General features: G+C 35.2%; 1 protein-coding gene across 1 annotated transcript in view; it reads left to right on the top strand.

The window, feature by feature from the left end:
* Positions 1–14550, top strand: part of CSMD3 (CUB and Sushi multiple domains 3) — a 131040-nt gene that overhangs the window by 68173 nt on the left and 48317 nt on the right. Inside the window, exons 22-26 of the mRNA XM_039354551.1 lie at positions 2345–2530; positions 4812–4985; positions 7648–7830; positions 12051–12227; positions 13745–13924. Of these exons, the coding sequence (XP_039210485.1) occupies positions 2345–2530; positions 4812–4985; positions 7648–7830; positions 12051–12227; positions 13745–13924 (900 nt within the window). The remainder of the gene's footprint in view (positions 1–2344; positions 2531–4811; positions 4986–7647; positions 7831–12050; positions 12228–13744; positions 13925–14550) is intronic.

Below are 14550 nucleotides of genomic sequence, written 5' to 3'. Positions count from 1 at the left end.
AACTCCGAGTCTTGAAATTTCCTCAGAGCTCATGTTTATTGGATGCTTAATATTGTCACAGTCAAAAGTGAAACCAACTCTAAACTTCCCCTTAAAAATTCAATGTAGCTAAATGTAACAATTCCCTCCCCTTTGCTGTGCAATTGATCACATTACCCAATAGAAGCAATTGGCAGACTCCATTAAACTTCTTTTTTCCACCTTCCAGTTTCTGTGGAAATGACCTTGGTTCCCACGGGATTGCTTTAAGTTTAGTTAGCAATGCTGCCTTTTTCCTTCCCCCCAACCTGTGGCAATTTAGAGTGACGAAGATGGCTTAAGCCAGTTTAATTTCAGAAGCTGACACTACCTTTGTAGGAACATTTCTGTGTGCTAGTAACTTTCCACAATGACTGAAGCATGGAACAATGCATAAAACCATGTAAAATATATTTTGACATTTGTTTGTCTTAATATGTTTGTCTTCTTTTTCAGAGAATAGCTGTTTTTCCTTTTTGTTTGGTGCTACACAAATTCTGTAGATTTTCTTCCTTTTGTAAAGTTCCCTTTTTAAAAAAATATCTCTGCATCTTCTGATAAAGATCAATTAATATTTTACTTGGAAAAGATAAATGATTCAGGTTCACTGAGCATTAATTTATGCTAGTTTAAACTTTATTTTTTTTGCTGAAGATCAAAGTTAATATGTGTATTGATTGCAGTTTCTTTTTGAAAAGTTGAAACATCCGGGAAATTTCATTTGTTTTAAAAGGGGAAATTGAAACAAATGAGTTGCATTAAAATCAGCAGCTCATTTCCATTTTCTTTCAAACCAGTTCTTGAACATCCTGAGAAATAAATTGATTAGTATAAAAAGTAATCAAAACTGCCTGCTTGCGGCTAGTTAACTTCTTAAATAACTTCAAGCTTGCAGGTCCTTATATGAAAAGTTAAGCTATTTTATTCCCTAATAGTGGGAGGTAAAGAAAAAAAAAAAAGTCCAGAGCAGCATTCAAGCTATGAAAATCACTCAGGAAATTTATAAAAAAATAATTTTAAAAAAATCCATACAAATATGTAAGACTGCCACTTACCTTTTATTTAGTATTCCAGCCATTCTTACTGTTGTATTATGTTTTTATATTATATAATACATGATATATTATTGTTATTTTCTTCTCGTTATTTTTTCTTAGATGTAAACTTTATACGCTGCTCATAATTATAGTTCTTTATTTTATTATTTGTATTCTGGTTTGTGTATTCTGGTGTGTTGCAAAGTTTTCTTTGAGTAGGTGGCTTTTTTCTTGCAGTTTTCTAATCTTGCCTGTAACTCTGGGATTTCTTGAGAATCCTTATTCACCATACAAGTTCTAACCACACTTAGCTTTTTCAAATCAGTCGCTTTGTGATAAGTGCTGGTATATTTCTCCCATCAAAGGACATTTCTTTCTAATGTGATGCTTTAATCATCAGAGCAGTAGACTCCAATGCTATTTATTTACTTATTTATTTCCTATGGTGCTGTAATGAAAATTAGTTAAAAATGAGAAACTGCCCTTACTTAAATGATTTCTCCATATAGAATGATGATGGTGGGGAGGAGAAATATGTTTAATGCATGTTTTATAGCTGATGTGATGGATATGGCTGCCACAGATAAAGCGTAAGACTGTGAAGTTCAGAGTTTGAAATTACTTAGCTGCACCGCTGGTTAGCATGATAGAAATTATTGAACATTTCTGGGCTGAGCTAGGAAGATATACTGTTGTGCAGACAAAGAACACTAGGTATGCTCAATAAGTAGCCTAATTATTTTTGACAAGACAGATAATGACTATAAAATGTAATTTTCATTCAGGGCAATATTTTGCAAGTGCTGCAATCTTTTACATTAGCTTTAGGAAGTTTGTCCAAAGTGCTCCTTATTAAATATTATATATGAAGATTCTGCAATTCTGTGGTTACCTATAAGCAAGATATGTATGCTTACTTACAAGAAACAGTGCATTTTCATTAATATAATTTCTCTCCTAATGGATGTGAATTGGAAATAAAGGTGACTCATTTTTAAAAAGGAATGTGAATATTAAAAAGTACTGCTGTGCATCAGCATTAATTCTATAAGGTTACAGAGACAGATACAGTGGCATTAATAATAATAATCACCACTCATTATAGAATATATACATACAGAATACAGTGTATACATTTTTCAAGTATTTTAGTAAACCAAAAAAAATGGATTAAAGCACATCATTTTTATACTTTAGCATTAATTAATGCTAACTTTACAAGCCTTTGATATTATTTTCTAATGTGAAATGTACAGGTCATATCAATTTCTGTTATTGCGCTTGTTTAGTGGTCAATTGTTCGGATCCAGGAATCTCTGGAAATTCTATAAGAGAAAGCAAAATAGAACATGGAAATTTCACCTACGGTACAGTTGTTTTTTATGACTGCAATCCTGGATATTTTTTATTTGGCTCTTCAATTTTAATCTGCCAGCCTAATGGACACTGGGATAAACCTCTACCAGAATGCATTAGTAAGTATTTTAAAATATTGGTATTTATAACTAAAATTTGCAAGAACAGGAATACTAAACACTTCACAACTGTTATCCAATTGCAATTGTTAGAAAAACTGACTAAGGTAAGTCAGTGTCTGAAATACTGAATATGGAAGGGTTGTGAGTATTTAATTTTAGTTCACCACAATCAGTTGATTTTCAAGAGGCTATACTCAATAATTTGCAATAGAATATCCATGGTGCAATCAAAAATTAAATAATTATATCAATAAAACCACATGACAGTATCAAAAATATGTACTCATGGTGTGTTCCTCAGTTAGTGCAGGATAGCTTCTTGCTATTATCTTTGAGATTTACCATCTTCTTGTAACAATAATATAGTCTATCTGATTTCTGTATAGTTCATCTCCTACAGTCCATGTACTGTATATAAGTATCATTTCAGTTGTTTGAAAATTATGCTTAAAATGAAGAAATAATTGGATTGGTAGAAACTAGGATGTTGATCTCCTGCTTCATTTTGGTTCCTAGTCCATATAGACTAACCACTTTTTTCATCCTTACTCTTTCCAACTTCGGCATTCTAGTCTTCAACCATAAGTAGTAGCACATCTTGTTTGCACGTTTTATGAAATTCAAACTTGATCGTAAAAGTCATCAGTAGCAGGCACATAAACTTGGACAATTGTCCTGTTAAAAAGATGTCCACAAGGTACAATTCATATTATTCTGTCACGCATTGCATTGTACCCAAGCAGATACTTGTTATGTTTTTATTGACCATGAAAGCAGGAGCATTCCTTGTTTGGTTTTAGGTCCTACTGGTAAATAGTATGATTTTCTGGCTAAAATTATCCCAATTCAATCCACTGAGTTTTTTCTGATCAATGTGTAGTCAGCTTTTCATATGCTGAATTTTCCTATGTTCATTTATTTATTTTATTTAGCTGTAAAAGAATCATCCATCTACCAGAAAGATTGTCTCACATTCCCAAGGTAACCCTATCTTTGCTACTTCAGATTTTCTTTTTCTACCTGGCAATGTCTATAATCAGATATCCCAAAGGCTTTTATCTATCTATACTATAAACACGATTAGTGCTCCAAAACAATCCTCAGCTCTTCCTCAGTAGCTTGTTGAAGACCATTTGACCCGAGGGACTATCATCTGGAACTATATCATCAATCACTTTATACTGCCTCTTCATGTGGTTTTCCTGGATATAGGAAAATGCAGGAGTGGTTTTGCCATTGTCTTTCTTCTATGGGATATAAAATGAAGCTTTCCAGTGTCACTAAAATTAGTGTCTTTTTCTGGCATCTTCCTATATAGCAGTTGCCTGCTTGCTTTAGTGAAGCAGCTGAAATGCCTTCACATATTGGGTGATCTTGCTGAGAGTTACCAGTTCTCTTTGTTCATCCTTCCTCTGCCATGATGTGGCAACTGAGCAGATTTGAGAGGGATGACTGACTTTAGCTCTACAAAAATGAAAAGGATGATGACCTTGTGGGGGAAGTGGAAAATGAATTATTATTCCAAAGTAATTGACCTTAGCTGGAAAACCAATTCTTGTCTAGATTAGCACTTTACAAGAAGAATTGATCGGACTGATCAGCCAACTGTTTTCTCAGAGATAGATTTGATTTCTAAAGGCCATAATACTATTGATCTTGATCGCTGCATAGATATTTGTCATTCCTAAGTTCATTCAAAAGCGATGTTATAACAGTTCTTTTTAAAACTGAAATTACAGGATGATATTTTCCACAAAGCACATCTCTTGACTCCTAGGACTTATTCAAACTGACCTTTCCAGTTCTTAACTGCTCTATTTCCAGAGTCAGAATAGGAGAAGATATCTTTTAATGTCCAAGCCTAATACTAAAATCTAATGTTTTGTGCATTATCACAACATAATCTCAAAAGGGGATGCTGTATAACAAGAAACTATTATTCTGATACTCTCTATAAATTCAGATGAGTCTACATATTTCTTTGTTTATTTTTAAAAGGTTTGGAATATTATGAATATACACACACAGGTGTGTATACATACGCACACACACATACACACACACGCAGGGAGAATGGCTATAGGTTAGTGAATTCATTGATAATAATGAAAAGAAATTTGTTCTATGAATTATATGAAAAACATGGCTACTGTATAAGATCATCATCATAATGTCATATTGATCACTGGTAAAACATATTGATGGTGTGCTGGCATATTGAAGAATTTAGTTGGCTGATTATAACGTAATTTTTATCTCCAATATTTATGTATCGTAGTGATTGACTGCGGTCATCCTGGCATTCCTCCAAATGCGATCCTTTCTGGAGAGAAATACACATTTGGATCTACTGTTCATTATTCTTGTGCAGGAAGGAGATCATTAATAGGCCACGTATCCAGGACATGTCAATTAAATGGACACTGGAGTGGAACTATGCCTCATTGCTCAGGTACCACTTTTAAAGTATGTGAATGTGCTTTCGAAACCATTTAATACAGCGTTTTTTGTGGCTGCTCTTGTTTCTTTTCAGGACTTCTAAAACCAATCCGTGTTTAAATCACAAACAATTGTAATCAAACATAAGTTTCATATTAGATGCTCTCACTCAAGTATAGACTCACAAATCTAGAAAGGAAGTGGTAGATTTCAAACAACATCTCATCTAAAAGGAAAATAGTAAATAAAATAGGAACATTGAAAAGTAGGTAAGGAATATGTATATTCTCTTCCCTTTGCATATTACTGGGAAGGATGTTACATTTCATTTGGGTAATTTGTGCATCACTATTGCCTTACCTTCATTTGGTTTTATCTAATTTGAAGAATAATTGCTGCATAGCAACAGTCTTCATCCATCTAATAACTGTTTCTGCTGAACTCATGTAGGAATAGTTTCTGGAAAAGAATTTTCAAAACTGTCTACAATTCATGGCATATAGAAAACTAAGATTCCACAAGGGTATCTACAGCTTTTAAATAAATAGAAATCTATATAGTTTAATTAATAGTATAGATAATAAGCAAAGCTGTGCTTTGTTGTATTGTTTAAAACTGTAACAATATCAGAACCATAACCCAGAACTTGAAGGAGGCTGAATCTCTTAACATTTTCCCTTAAATGAATGTCTTGTGACAGTTTTAATTGTATAAATTGTTGTAAACTGATAGAAATTCCCAGCAAATTCAACAGTATTAAGATGGGATTAACAGATATATATGTATAGAAAAGTCTTTAAAATTAATGTTTCGATTCTGCCCTTCTGTCATTTTTGTCATGGCCCCAATCCAAGTATTTTGATGTCCCCCTTATACATTTTGCACTTAAATTCTTTTTTGAGCCTTGTATCAAAAAAATGCCATCATTGGCCTTAACATGAAGAAACAATGTCACTTTAAAAAAGGAAGAGATGAAGTATTAAGAAAGAACAGCCATGTTCTTCTCTCCAGAGCCATTCATGAAACCCAACTTGGTATTCACCCTAGGGGTCGATGCAAACTTTGCATTAAATTAATTATTTAAATTGATATTGCCTTTAAAATATTTTAATAAATATTTAAACACACTTAAATCTGATTAAAGGACTGCTTTCTGGAGAGATGCTCAGTGATTTTTTTTATGTGTTTATTTTTATATCATCTGTTTGTGTAAATAACTCAGGGCAACAACTAGTTATCCTAGATAGGGATATTATTTTTTATTGTACTAAAAGTAACTGAAGTAGTAACATGTATGTATCTTAGAAGTGCCATTCATGCATCCTTTGTTATGGTTATTAAAATGACCGAACAAGGTTCATATTTCCATATGTCATGTAAACTAAATAACCACTTTTTGTGGTTTATGAATATTATGCAATGAGGGAGAGAATTAAGGTATATGAATATGCCCTATAATACTGTTTTTGTTTGCCTACAGTACAACTCAGCTATTACGCTGTTATCTGTTTAAAATAGATAGATTCATTTGTTATTTCTGATTTGGGAAATGAACAAGCCTCAAAATGCAGCAGACAAGCAGTCAGCTAGGACTTTTGCGTTAACATCCCAGCCTACAATCCCAGCCTACCCCATAAATATCTGTTCAGATTAAAAGTCACAAAGGTGTGACTTATTGCACAGATTTGAGTATAAACAAGAAAGCACAAAGCAATTTCTGTGGGTTAATCATCCATATGGAAACTTATGATTTGTGATCCTAGCAGGTCTTGTGGCAAAACTAATATGTATTAAAGAACTCCTAACATGCTTTGTTGTTATATCCTATTATTTAATCATACAACAATAGAGAAGGTTATATGATGGAAACTATATAACCTAATAATATCAGAAGGGTTATCTATACAGTACTATATATGATATAATAATAATAATAATAATAATAACAACAACAATAATAATAAAGTTGGAAGGGACTTTGGAGGTCATCTAGTCCAACCCCCTGCTCAGTCAGGAAACCCTATACCATTTCAGACAAATGACTGTTGAGCAGATAAATGTGCTTTTGTTTTACATCAGTATACTGTAGATGGAATCTTTTCTAATATTTCAGATATAACTAAAAAAGTAGGAATAACTTTTACTTATTTTACAGTGCTTGTAATAACTTACAAACTTGAAACTCCAAGAGAAAGTTCCACAACTTTATAATAAATTAATAATATGAGATATTTTTCTTGTAATGTGTAACACATTTTACTCTTGGTAAACTGCATTTTTATTACAATAACTTGGACACTGATTTTTGTCTCAACGTAATTTACACTGAAGATAATTTGGTTCTAAACTAGACCAGCCACTGACTTAAGTTATAATTCATATTCTACATTGGACTGGAGAAGTGCTTTAAAAAATACCATGGAAACAGAGAACTGGTTTTATTTTGTTTTTTCCTTAACTATTTCAAGAATATTAAATAAGAGACTTGAAATTTCTATGGACTTGACTGTTCCAAATTGAGGAAGTCAGTGTACAATTACCAAGTCTGGAATGGACACCACTTTTTTTGGAGCCTACTGATTATAAATTGATTCCTCTTGTTTCAGGTTCCTATAAAGGACCAAAACAATGTAACCCTAAGTATTCTACCCCAAATGATCTTTTTTTTATTCCAGGTGACACAGCAGGGACTTGTGGGGATCCAGGAATCCCAGGTCATGGTGCTAGAGAACAAACTAATTTTAGAACTAAAAGTGTTGTACAATTCTCTTGTGAGCTTGGTTACATCCTTCATGGATCAGAGGAAAGAACTTGTTTGGCAAATGGAAGTTGGACAGGAAGGCAACCAGAATGTAAAGGTAAATTATTTTCATAACTACAGTGGAATATTTGTTTTAAAATCACTACAAAAAAGTTTTAATAAAGTCATCATATATCTGAAATCTCATTCCCCTAAAATTGTATTCCAAGGGCACCAAATCCTAGGATACTTCCAACAGTTTCAGTCCAAAATGGGACAACTTACCGCAGCTAACTGGTCATGGCTGACTTGCCACAGCCAATTCACCATAGGACAACTTGTAATGGGACAGTTCACCACAAGACAATTTCACTGCCGGACAATACAATGTGACATAGTCAAGAGAAGAAAAAGTGAATTGCAGCAGGCCTTGTCTTCTTTAAATTTGAAACTTCTCAAATTAGAAGACCTTGAGGCTGGAGTGAGCTGCAATTCTACTTGTCTCTCTCTTGAGTTATCCTGTGTTGAATTGTCCCATGGCAAGTTGGGTGGATTGAGTTAGCCGGGGTGAGTTGTCCTAGACCTGTTTCAGTCATATGTTGGAGACTAAGAATGTGAAGACTGAATATCAGAAACTGGCAAATTGTCCAGTTGCACTTAATTTAGATTCTGTCTCTCTACTGTCTATCTATCCAGTGACTTATCTGTCCTCTATCCTACTCAATGGACATTTGGGGGAAAAGAAGGAAATCAAATGATGAAAGGTGCAACCTTGATAATATTTGCATGCAATATCACGATTCAAGTTCAAAGGTTATGTCATTCCGCACATTTTGTCATTTTGGTTTCATGAGATTAAGTAGGGACTCCTGCTTACTTACAGTCTTTCTCATACATGTTTCAGGTGTTACCACATGCTATGTAGCATATGGTTTTGATTAACTTAAAAAAACTGTGTGCAATCCATGGTCTGTGGATCCCATCTTGCCCTGGACAGCTAGCAACGTGTCTTCACAAGATTGTAAACTTTTAACATTATGTAATTTTTAGAAATATTTATATACATTAACTATATTATATTATGTTACATGTGGCCCAAGACAATTTCTCTTCACATAATGCAGGCTAGGCAAGCCAAAAGGTTGGACACCCATGACTTAAAGCAATGAAATCAGTTGTACTTATGTGTTTCCCATGGAAAGTATCTATAGTGGAATTTATCCTGAAGTAAATTAAAAATTCTACCTTACTTTTTAAATATGATCACAACTCTGTGAAATCCTTGTGCTCTCTGAGCTTAGTTGTTGGTCTTCTAAATTGCTACACAATATACACTGTATGTGCAAAAGTTGGCTTGAAACTCAACATTAAGAAAACAAAATCATGGCATCCAGCCCTCTCAATTACTGGCAAATAGACGGGGAAGAAATAGAGGTAGTGACAGATTTTATTTTCCTGAGCTCCAAGATCACTCAGATGGGGACTGCAGCCAGGAAATTAAAAGACGCTTGCTCCTGGGGAGGAAAGCTATGGCAAATCTAGACAGCATACTAAAAAGCAGAGACATCACCCTGCCAACAAAAGTACGTATAGTCCAGGCCATGGTTTTCCCAGTTGCAGTGTATACCTGTGAAAGTTGGACCATAAGAAAGGCTGAGCGCCAAAGAATTGAGGCCTTTGAACTATGGTGCTGGAGAAGACTCCTGCGAGTCCCTTGGACTGCAAGGCGATCAAACCGATTAGTCCTAGAAGAGATCAACTCCGACTGCTCTTTAGAAGGCCAGATCCTGAAGTTGAAACTCAAATACTTTGGCCACCTAATGACAAGGAAGGACTCACTGGAGAAGGGCCTAATGCTGGGAAAGATTGAGGGCAATAGAAGAATGGGACAACAGAGAATGAGATGGCTGGATGGAGTCACTGAAGCAGTAGGTGTGAACTTAAATGGACTCCAGAAGATGGTAGAGGACAGGAAGACCTGGAGGAATGTTCTCCATGGGGTCGCGATGGGTTGGACACGACTTCACAATTAACAACAACGTACAGTGTATAATTTCTACGAAAAAGTATAGGAACCAGAGAAGTGGCCTTCTAATAAAGCAGATTATTTGTTTTCCTAATATAGAATTGTTTGTCATGATGAGCAGGGAGATATACTTCTCATAGAGATGCTAGAAACTGAATTTGATTATGTCTATATACAAATTATATTCTCTTTCCTAGAGGTAGAACCCAATTCAGAGTTACAGTTGTCAGTAACACTAAGGATTTTTTCTTTTCTTTTTGTCACAATCACAATTAAATTAATTCCTCCAGTCCATGACACAGCACAAAGACCCCTAATATAAGTTTGTCTGCTTCAGTGGCCAAGTTCTATTCTGCCAGTATTTGGCATTGTCCTTCTAAATTCAGTGTTGGACAATGACTGTCCTTCCATTTTTTTTCCATTCCACCATTTTCTTTTTACCAACTAGGAAATAAACTCCTTTCATTGATGTTGTGTCCTGAGCCTGCAAAGGCAGGCTCGGGACATTGCAATGGTCCCGGGCTGTTGCAATCTGCCCGGGACCAGACTGAGTGGCGCCGGCCTTGCGCGCATGCACGAGGTGTGGAAGCACGCCAGATTGTTACCTTTCTGCCTGGGGGTTCTATTAAAGGAGACAGAGAGGTCTGCAAGCCTTAGAGTTGTGGCGGAGAGAAAACTACTGAAAATAAAAGGCTGTTGGAATTACAGAATGTGTGCTCTTCATTCGCCGTTGACTCGAGGACTCAACAATTGGCATATTTGAAATTCTGTTTTCTCAATATATATATACATTTGATTGCTATTTTATGTAATTTATGCAAAACAATGTATGCTCTCTACTTTAAACATCTTTATGTGCTATAGTACACTTTTTTATTTAGATATAGCCAGCACTTGAATAGTTTTGTTTTGTTTTTTGTTAATATCCTTCTTAGAATGATTCTGTTTTATCTGTATTTTTTTTCACAACTTTTCCATGAGATTCCCTTTGATACTATTGTTAGTGTCTTGGCTGCCCTCTTAAAATCAGCACATTTTATACAAACTAAAATTCATGTGAGATTGACATTGATAGCATTTGGCACCGTTGTATGCGGGGTGGGAATATCATTTGTTCCAAAGAATTTGAACAGTAATTAGTGTTTGACAGGACACAATCATTTGAGTACAACAAAACAATTTGGTTTTAGGATTTTTTAAAGTAACATTTGAGCACCACCAGCAGAAATAATCATGTACCTTACAGGGGTGTGTAGGGAGTAATAAAGATTTGTTTATTTTAAATAACTTTGTGTGTTAAATACTTGTGTTGATTTCAAAATTATGTGCAGCATGCCTTCACTAAACAAATGATGCAATTATTTATTTGTATCATGATGTCTGAGGCAGGAGTAAATATTTTATCCACGTGATGGAGAATTTATACATATGCATATATACATACAGACACATGTATGTGACAAAATGGCCTGAAAATACTGAATCACAACACACACACAAAAGTAAATAAATAAAAAAGATGTTTGAGTTTTGAAAATGGACTATTCTACATGGAATTTTTCAAGTTGGCTAGAATTCTTAAAATAAAATAATTTCATGAACCAAGCCATAGATAAGAGAGTGTGATCATGCTGGGTGTTATTAGAGACTTGCTTTCTAAATGTTTACCAAAGTTGAATTGTATAAGTGGGTTTGTTAAAGTAAAAAAAAAATATTATTTATGTAAAAAAAAAGGTTTTCAATAGGTAGCCATTAGTACTCTAGTGTACAATAAAAATGTACAGGGCTTTGTGCCCTGTAGCTGTATACTGAATAATTTATTTACTTTTCAGAATACTCACTTTCCTGCTTAGAAACAGTAAATGATCAGAGAAAAAGTGATAACATTTGATATAAAAAAATAAGCTGATAAAAACAAACTTTCATATTTCAACAATAGATAAAAGCTGAGAATATTTTCATGAAAAGCCACAAATTCTGAACTATAGTTCAGCATTTGAATTCAAACTATATAGGAAATTATATGGAGGAACATTTATAGTATTCTGAAAACTGCAACCATATTTCAGTCAAGGAAAATTAAAGGAAGGCTCCATTTCAGCTGAATATATGAAGATTTGGGAGGAAACTCAAAGCATTTGGGCAAGATTGATGTCATTAAAATGAAGGATTTTTACCTCCTTGATGTAAACTATTTTTTAATGAGTAGATTGGATTGTTATTTGCAACTTCAATTATTTAAGTTGCTAAGTAATTGTTCTCTGTGTTTGTTTTCCTTCCCAATTCTGGCATTTTCACACTGACTGTTCAAGCTGTTCAGTGTGGTAACCCTGGAACAACAGCTAATGGGAAAGTGTTTCAAATTGATGGCACAACATTCTCTAGTTCTGTGATTTATTCCTGCATGGAAGGCTATATTCTGTCTGGACCTTCTGTACGACAATGCACTGCCAATGGGACATGGTCTGGTTCCTTGCCAAATTGTACAAGCAAGTATCCATTGTTCCGACTATTATTACAATGTTAGGACACCACTTACAGCTTCTATATTTGGAGAAAGTCAGATTGGGGAGAGGGAGCAAGATGGTGCTAGAATCATCCCTGTTGAAGATGTAGCTTCTTTTTTCCAGGGCCAGTTTTCCAGAGCTTGACATTCAAGATTGTCCCATGCAAACCAATGATGTTGTCATAGCTTCTCTACACAGAGGAGACAGACAGCTTGGAGACCCAATGCATCCATCAAACTCCTAATGTGAAACTCATGATGCATCTCCAGTATTCCTTGCCCTTTGTCCCCATCTTTCCTATATTTTTATCTCTACCCACTTGACCCCCATTTTTGAAAGAATGGTCCTCTCTGTCATTAGCCTGAAAGTGTTAATAGCGCTGAGATTTTTAGCACTCAATATAATGGCTGACCTGAATGACTAATGACAGCAATGATGGGTGAGGATTTACGGCAGCAGATATAAGTATCATGCAGTCATTGAAAGTCAACACTGCCTTGACTTAACATAATCAATATGTTTCATGGCAAAAATAGAAAGAATATTACTACCCTCTTACTGTAATTATGTGTTATTTCTGATGTGTAGGTGGAATCTTTTAGAATGAAAGGGACTCTACCTCAGTGTCAATGTACAACTATGTAAATATGCCTAAGCAATTCCTGGCCCCGCTGCCTCATATCACATGTGCACATTTGGGCTAAAAATGTGTACCTGTCACTGGGTCTATCAGATTCAGATTTCCTGGAACCATTAGACAAGGCTGCAACCTTTACCCACTTTCTCAATGAGTTCTTTTTTGGGTTGGAAGATTAAATATTTTTGTCCTTACATATTATGTCAAACACTAAGGTACAGTCTCCTGAAATTGTTCAAGCAATCTCTAAAGTCCACAACTCACACAAATTTCTGTCTTTTGCTAAATAGAATTTTCTTCTCTTTTCAAGTCAGTATATAGTATCTGGGATGCTAAGAAAAAAAAAGAAGATACTGTTTTATTGTCACACCATCTTGATACAAAAGGTGGTGGGTACATAAGAGAGGACCTTTTTGGTAGCAGCTGTTGGGAAACTGCCAGTTATGTTGGAAGAGGGGGTGGGAGTCAAGCATGGACTTAGCTTAGAATCCTTGCAGAGTCACAAAAGGCATAAGCTTGACCTCCCCTTCCAGCCTAGCTGGTGGTTTCCCAATAGCAGCAACTTGCCCTTGTTAATCAGTATCCAGAATCCTGCCATTTTATTATAAGACTGTCTTAATTCAAGCTTCACAAAGTTAGAAAAATGGAAATGAAAGCTGGTGCCTTAATTCCTTGACAAGTGGGTTCTGTAATTAGTAACAAATGTCACCTAATGTGATAAACTCTGCTTGCTTATAAAGGCTGCTACACAAAGGAAGCTGCCATAGATATCACATTATAGAATTATTCTACATTATTCACCTTCTAAAATGAAGACAACCTTTGTCATATAATTACATCTTCAATTTGTTTCTCTTCATAGTCATCATTTGTGGAGATCCAGGAATACCAGCCAATGGATTGAGATACGGGGATGATTATGTAGTTGAACAAAATGTTACTTATATGTGTCAACCTGGGTACACAATGGAAGCCAACAGTTCCAAAATTCGTACTTGCACTACTAATGGCACATGGAGTGGAATGCTGCCAACTTGTAAAGGTATTGCTTTGAAACTGAATAGATGGATGGATGGATGGAGAGAGAAAGGGAGAGAAAGAATGTAATGGCGTTGGGGAATGACCTTGAAAGGGGGAGTCACAACTAGATGAGCAGTTGGTTAAAAGGCATTTTAGGTCACTAAAGGAATGTGGATGTGGCAAACATCTCAGAAGGATTCCTCCCTAATTGTTTGGGTTGTAAAGGTGATAAGAGTGAAATGTATTTTTACACTTGCAAGGTTGATGGTGGCCTTGCAAAGTTGCCCAGACAGAAAGCACACATAGATGAACTAATTCCACTTTATTTTAAGGTTACATTCACATAATATTGCCAGTTTCAAAGTACATTTCTCTTCCCATCTACGTTCCTTCTGTGGCTAAGTTGCTTTTTATCCAACCAATCTTCTGGCTGTGGTCTTCCCAGTGTTCCCCAAGATGATTCCCAAGTACCATTCCAGAGAAATATGTTTTCACAATAGTACCTTGATACTTGACTGCTTAAAAACTCATCAAATTTGACACTCAATGCATTTTGATGCAAAAATGTGGCCTGGTACTCATCTTTGTTGGAAACTTGGTGTGCTACAAAAGAAAAGTGAGGGACAGCCACACAGGGTGGTCCAAAAG

This window comes from Crotalus tigris, unplaced genomic scaffold (genome assembly GCF_016545835.1).
Source record: "Crotalus tigris isolate CLP2741 ecotype Arizona unplaced genomic scaffold, ASM1654583v1 scf7180000018559.1332295, whole genome shotgun sequence".
NCBI classification, from domain to species: domain Eukaryota; kingdom Metazoa; phylum Chordata; class Lepidosauria; order Squamata; family Viperidae; genus Crotalus; species Crotalus tigris.
This window is presented reverse-complemented; position numbering and strand designations above follow the sequence as displayed.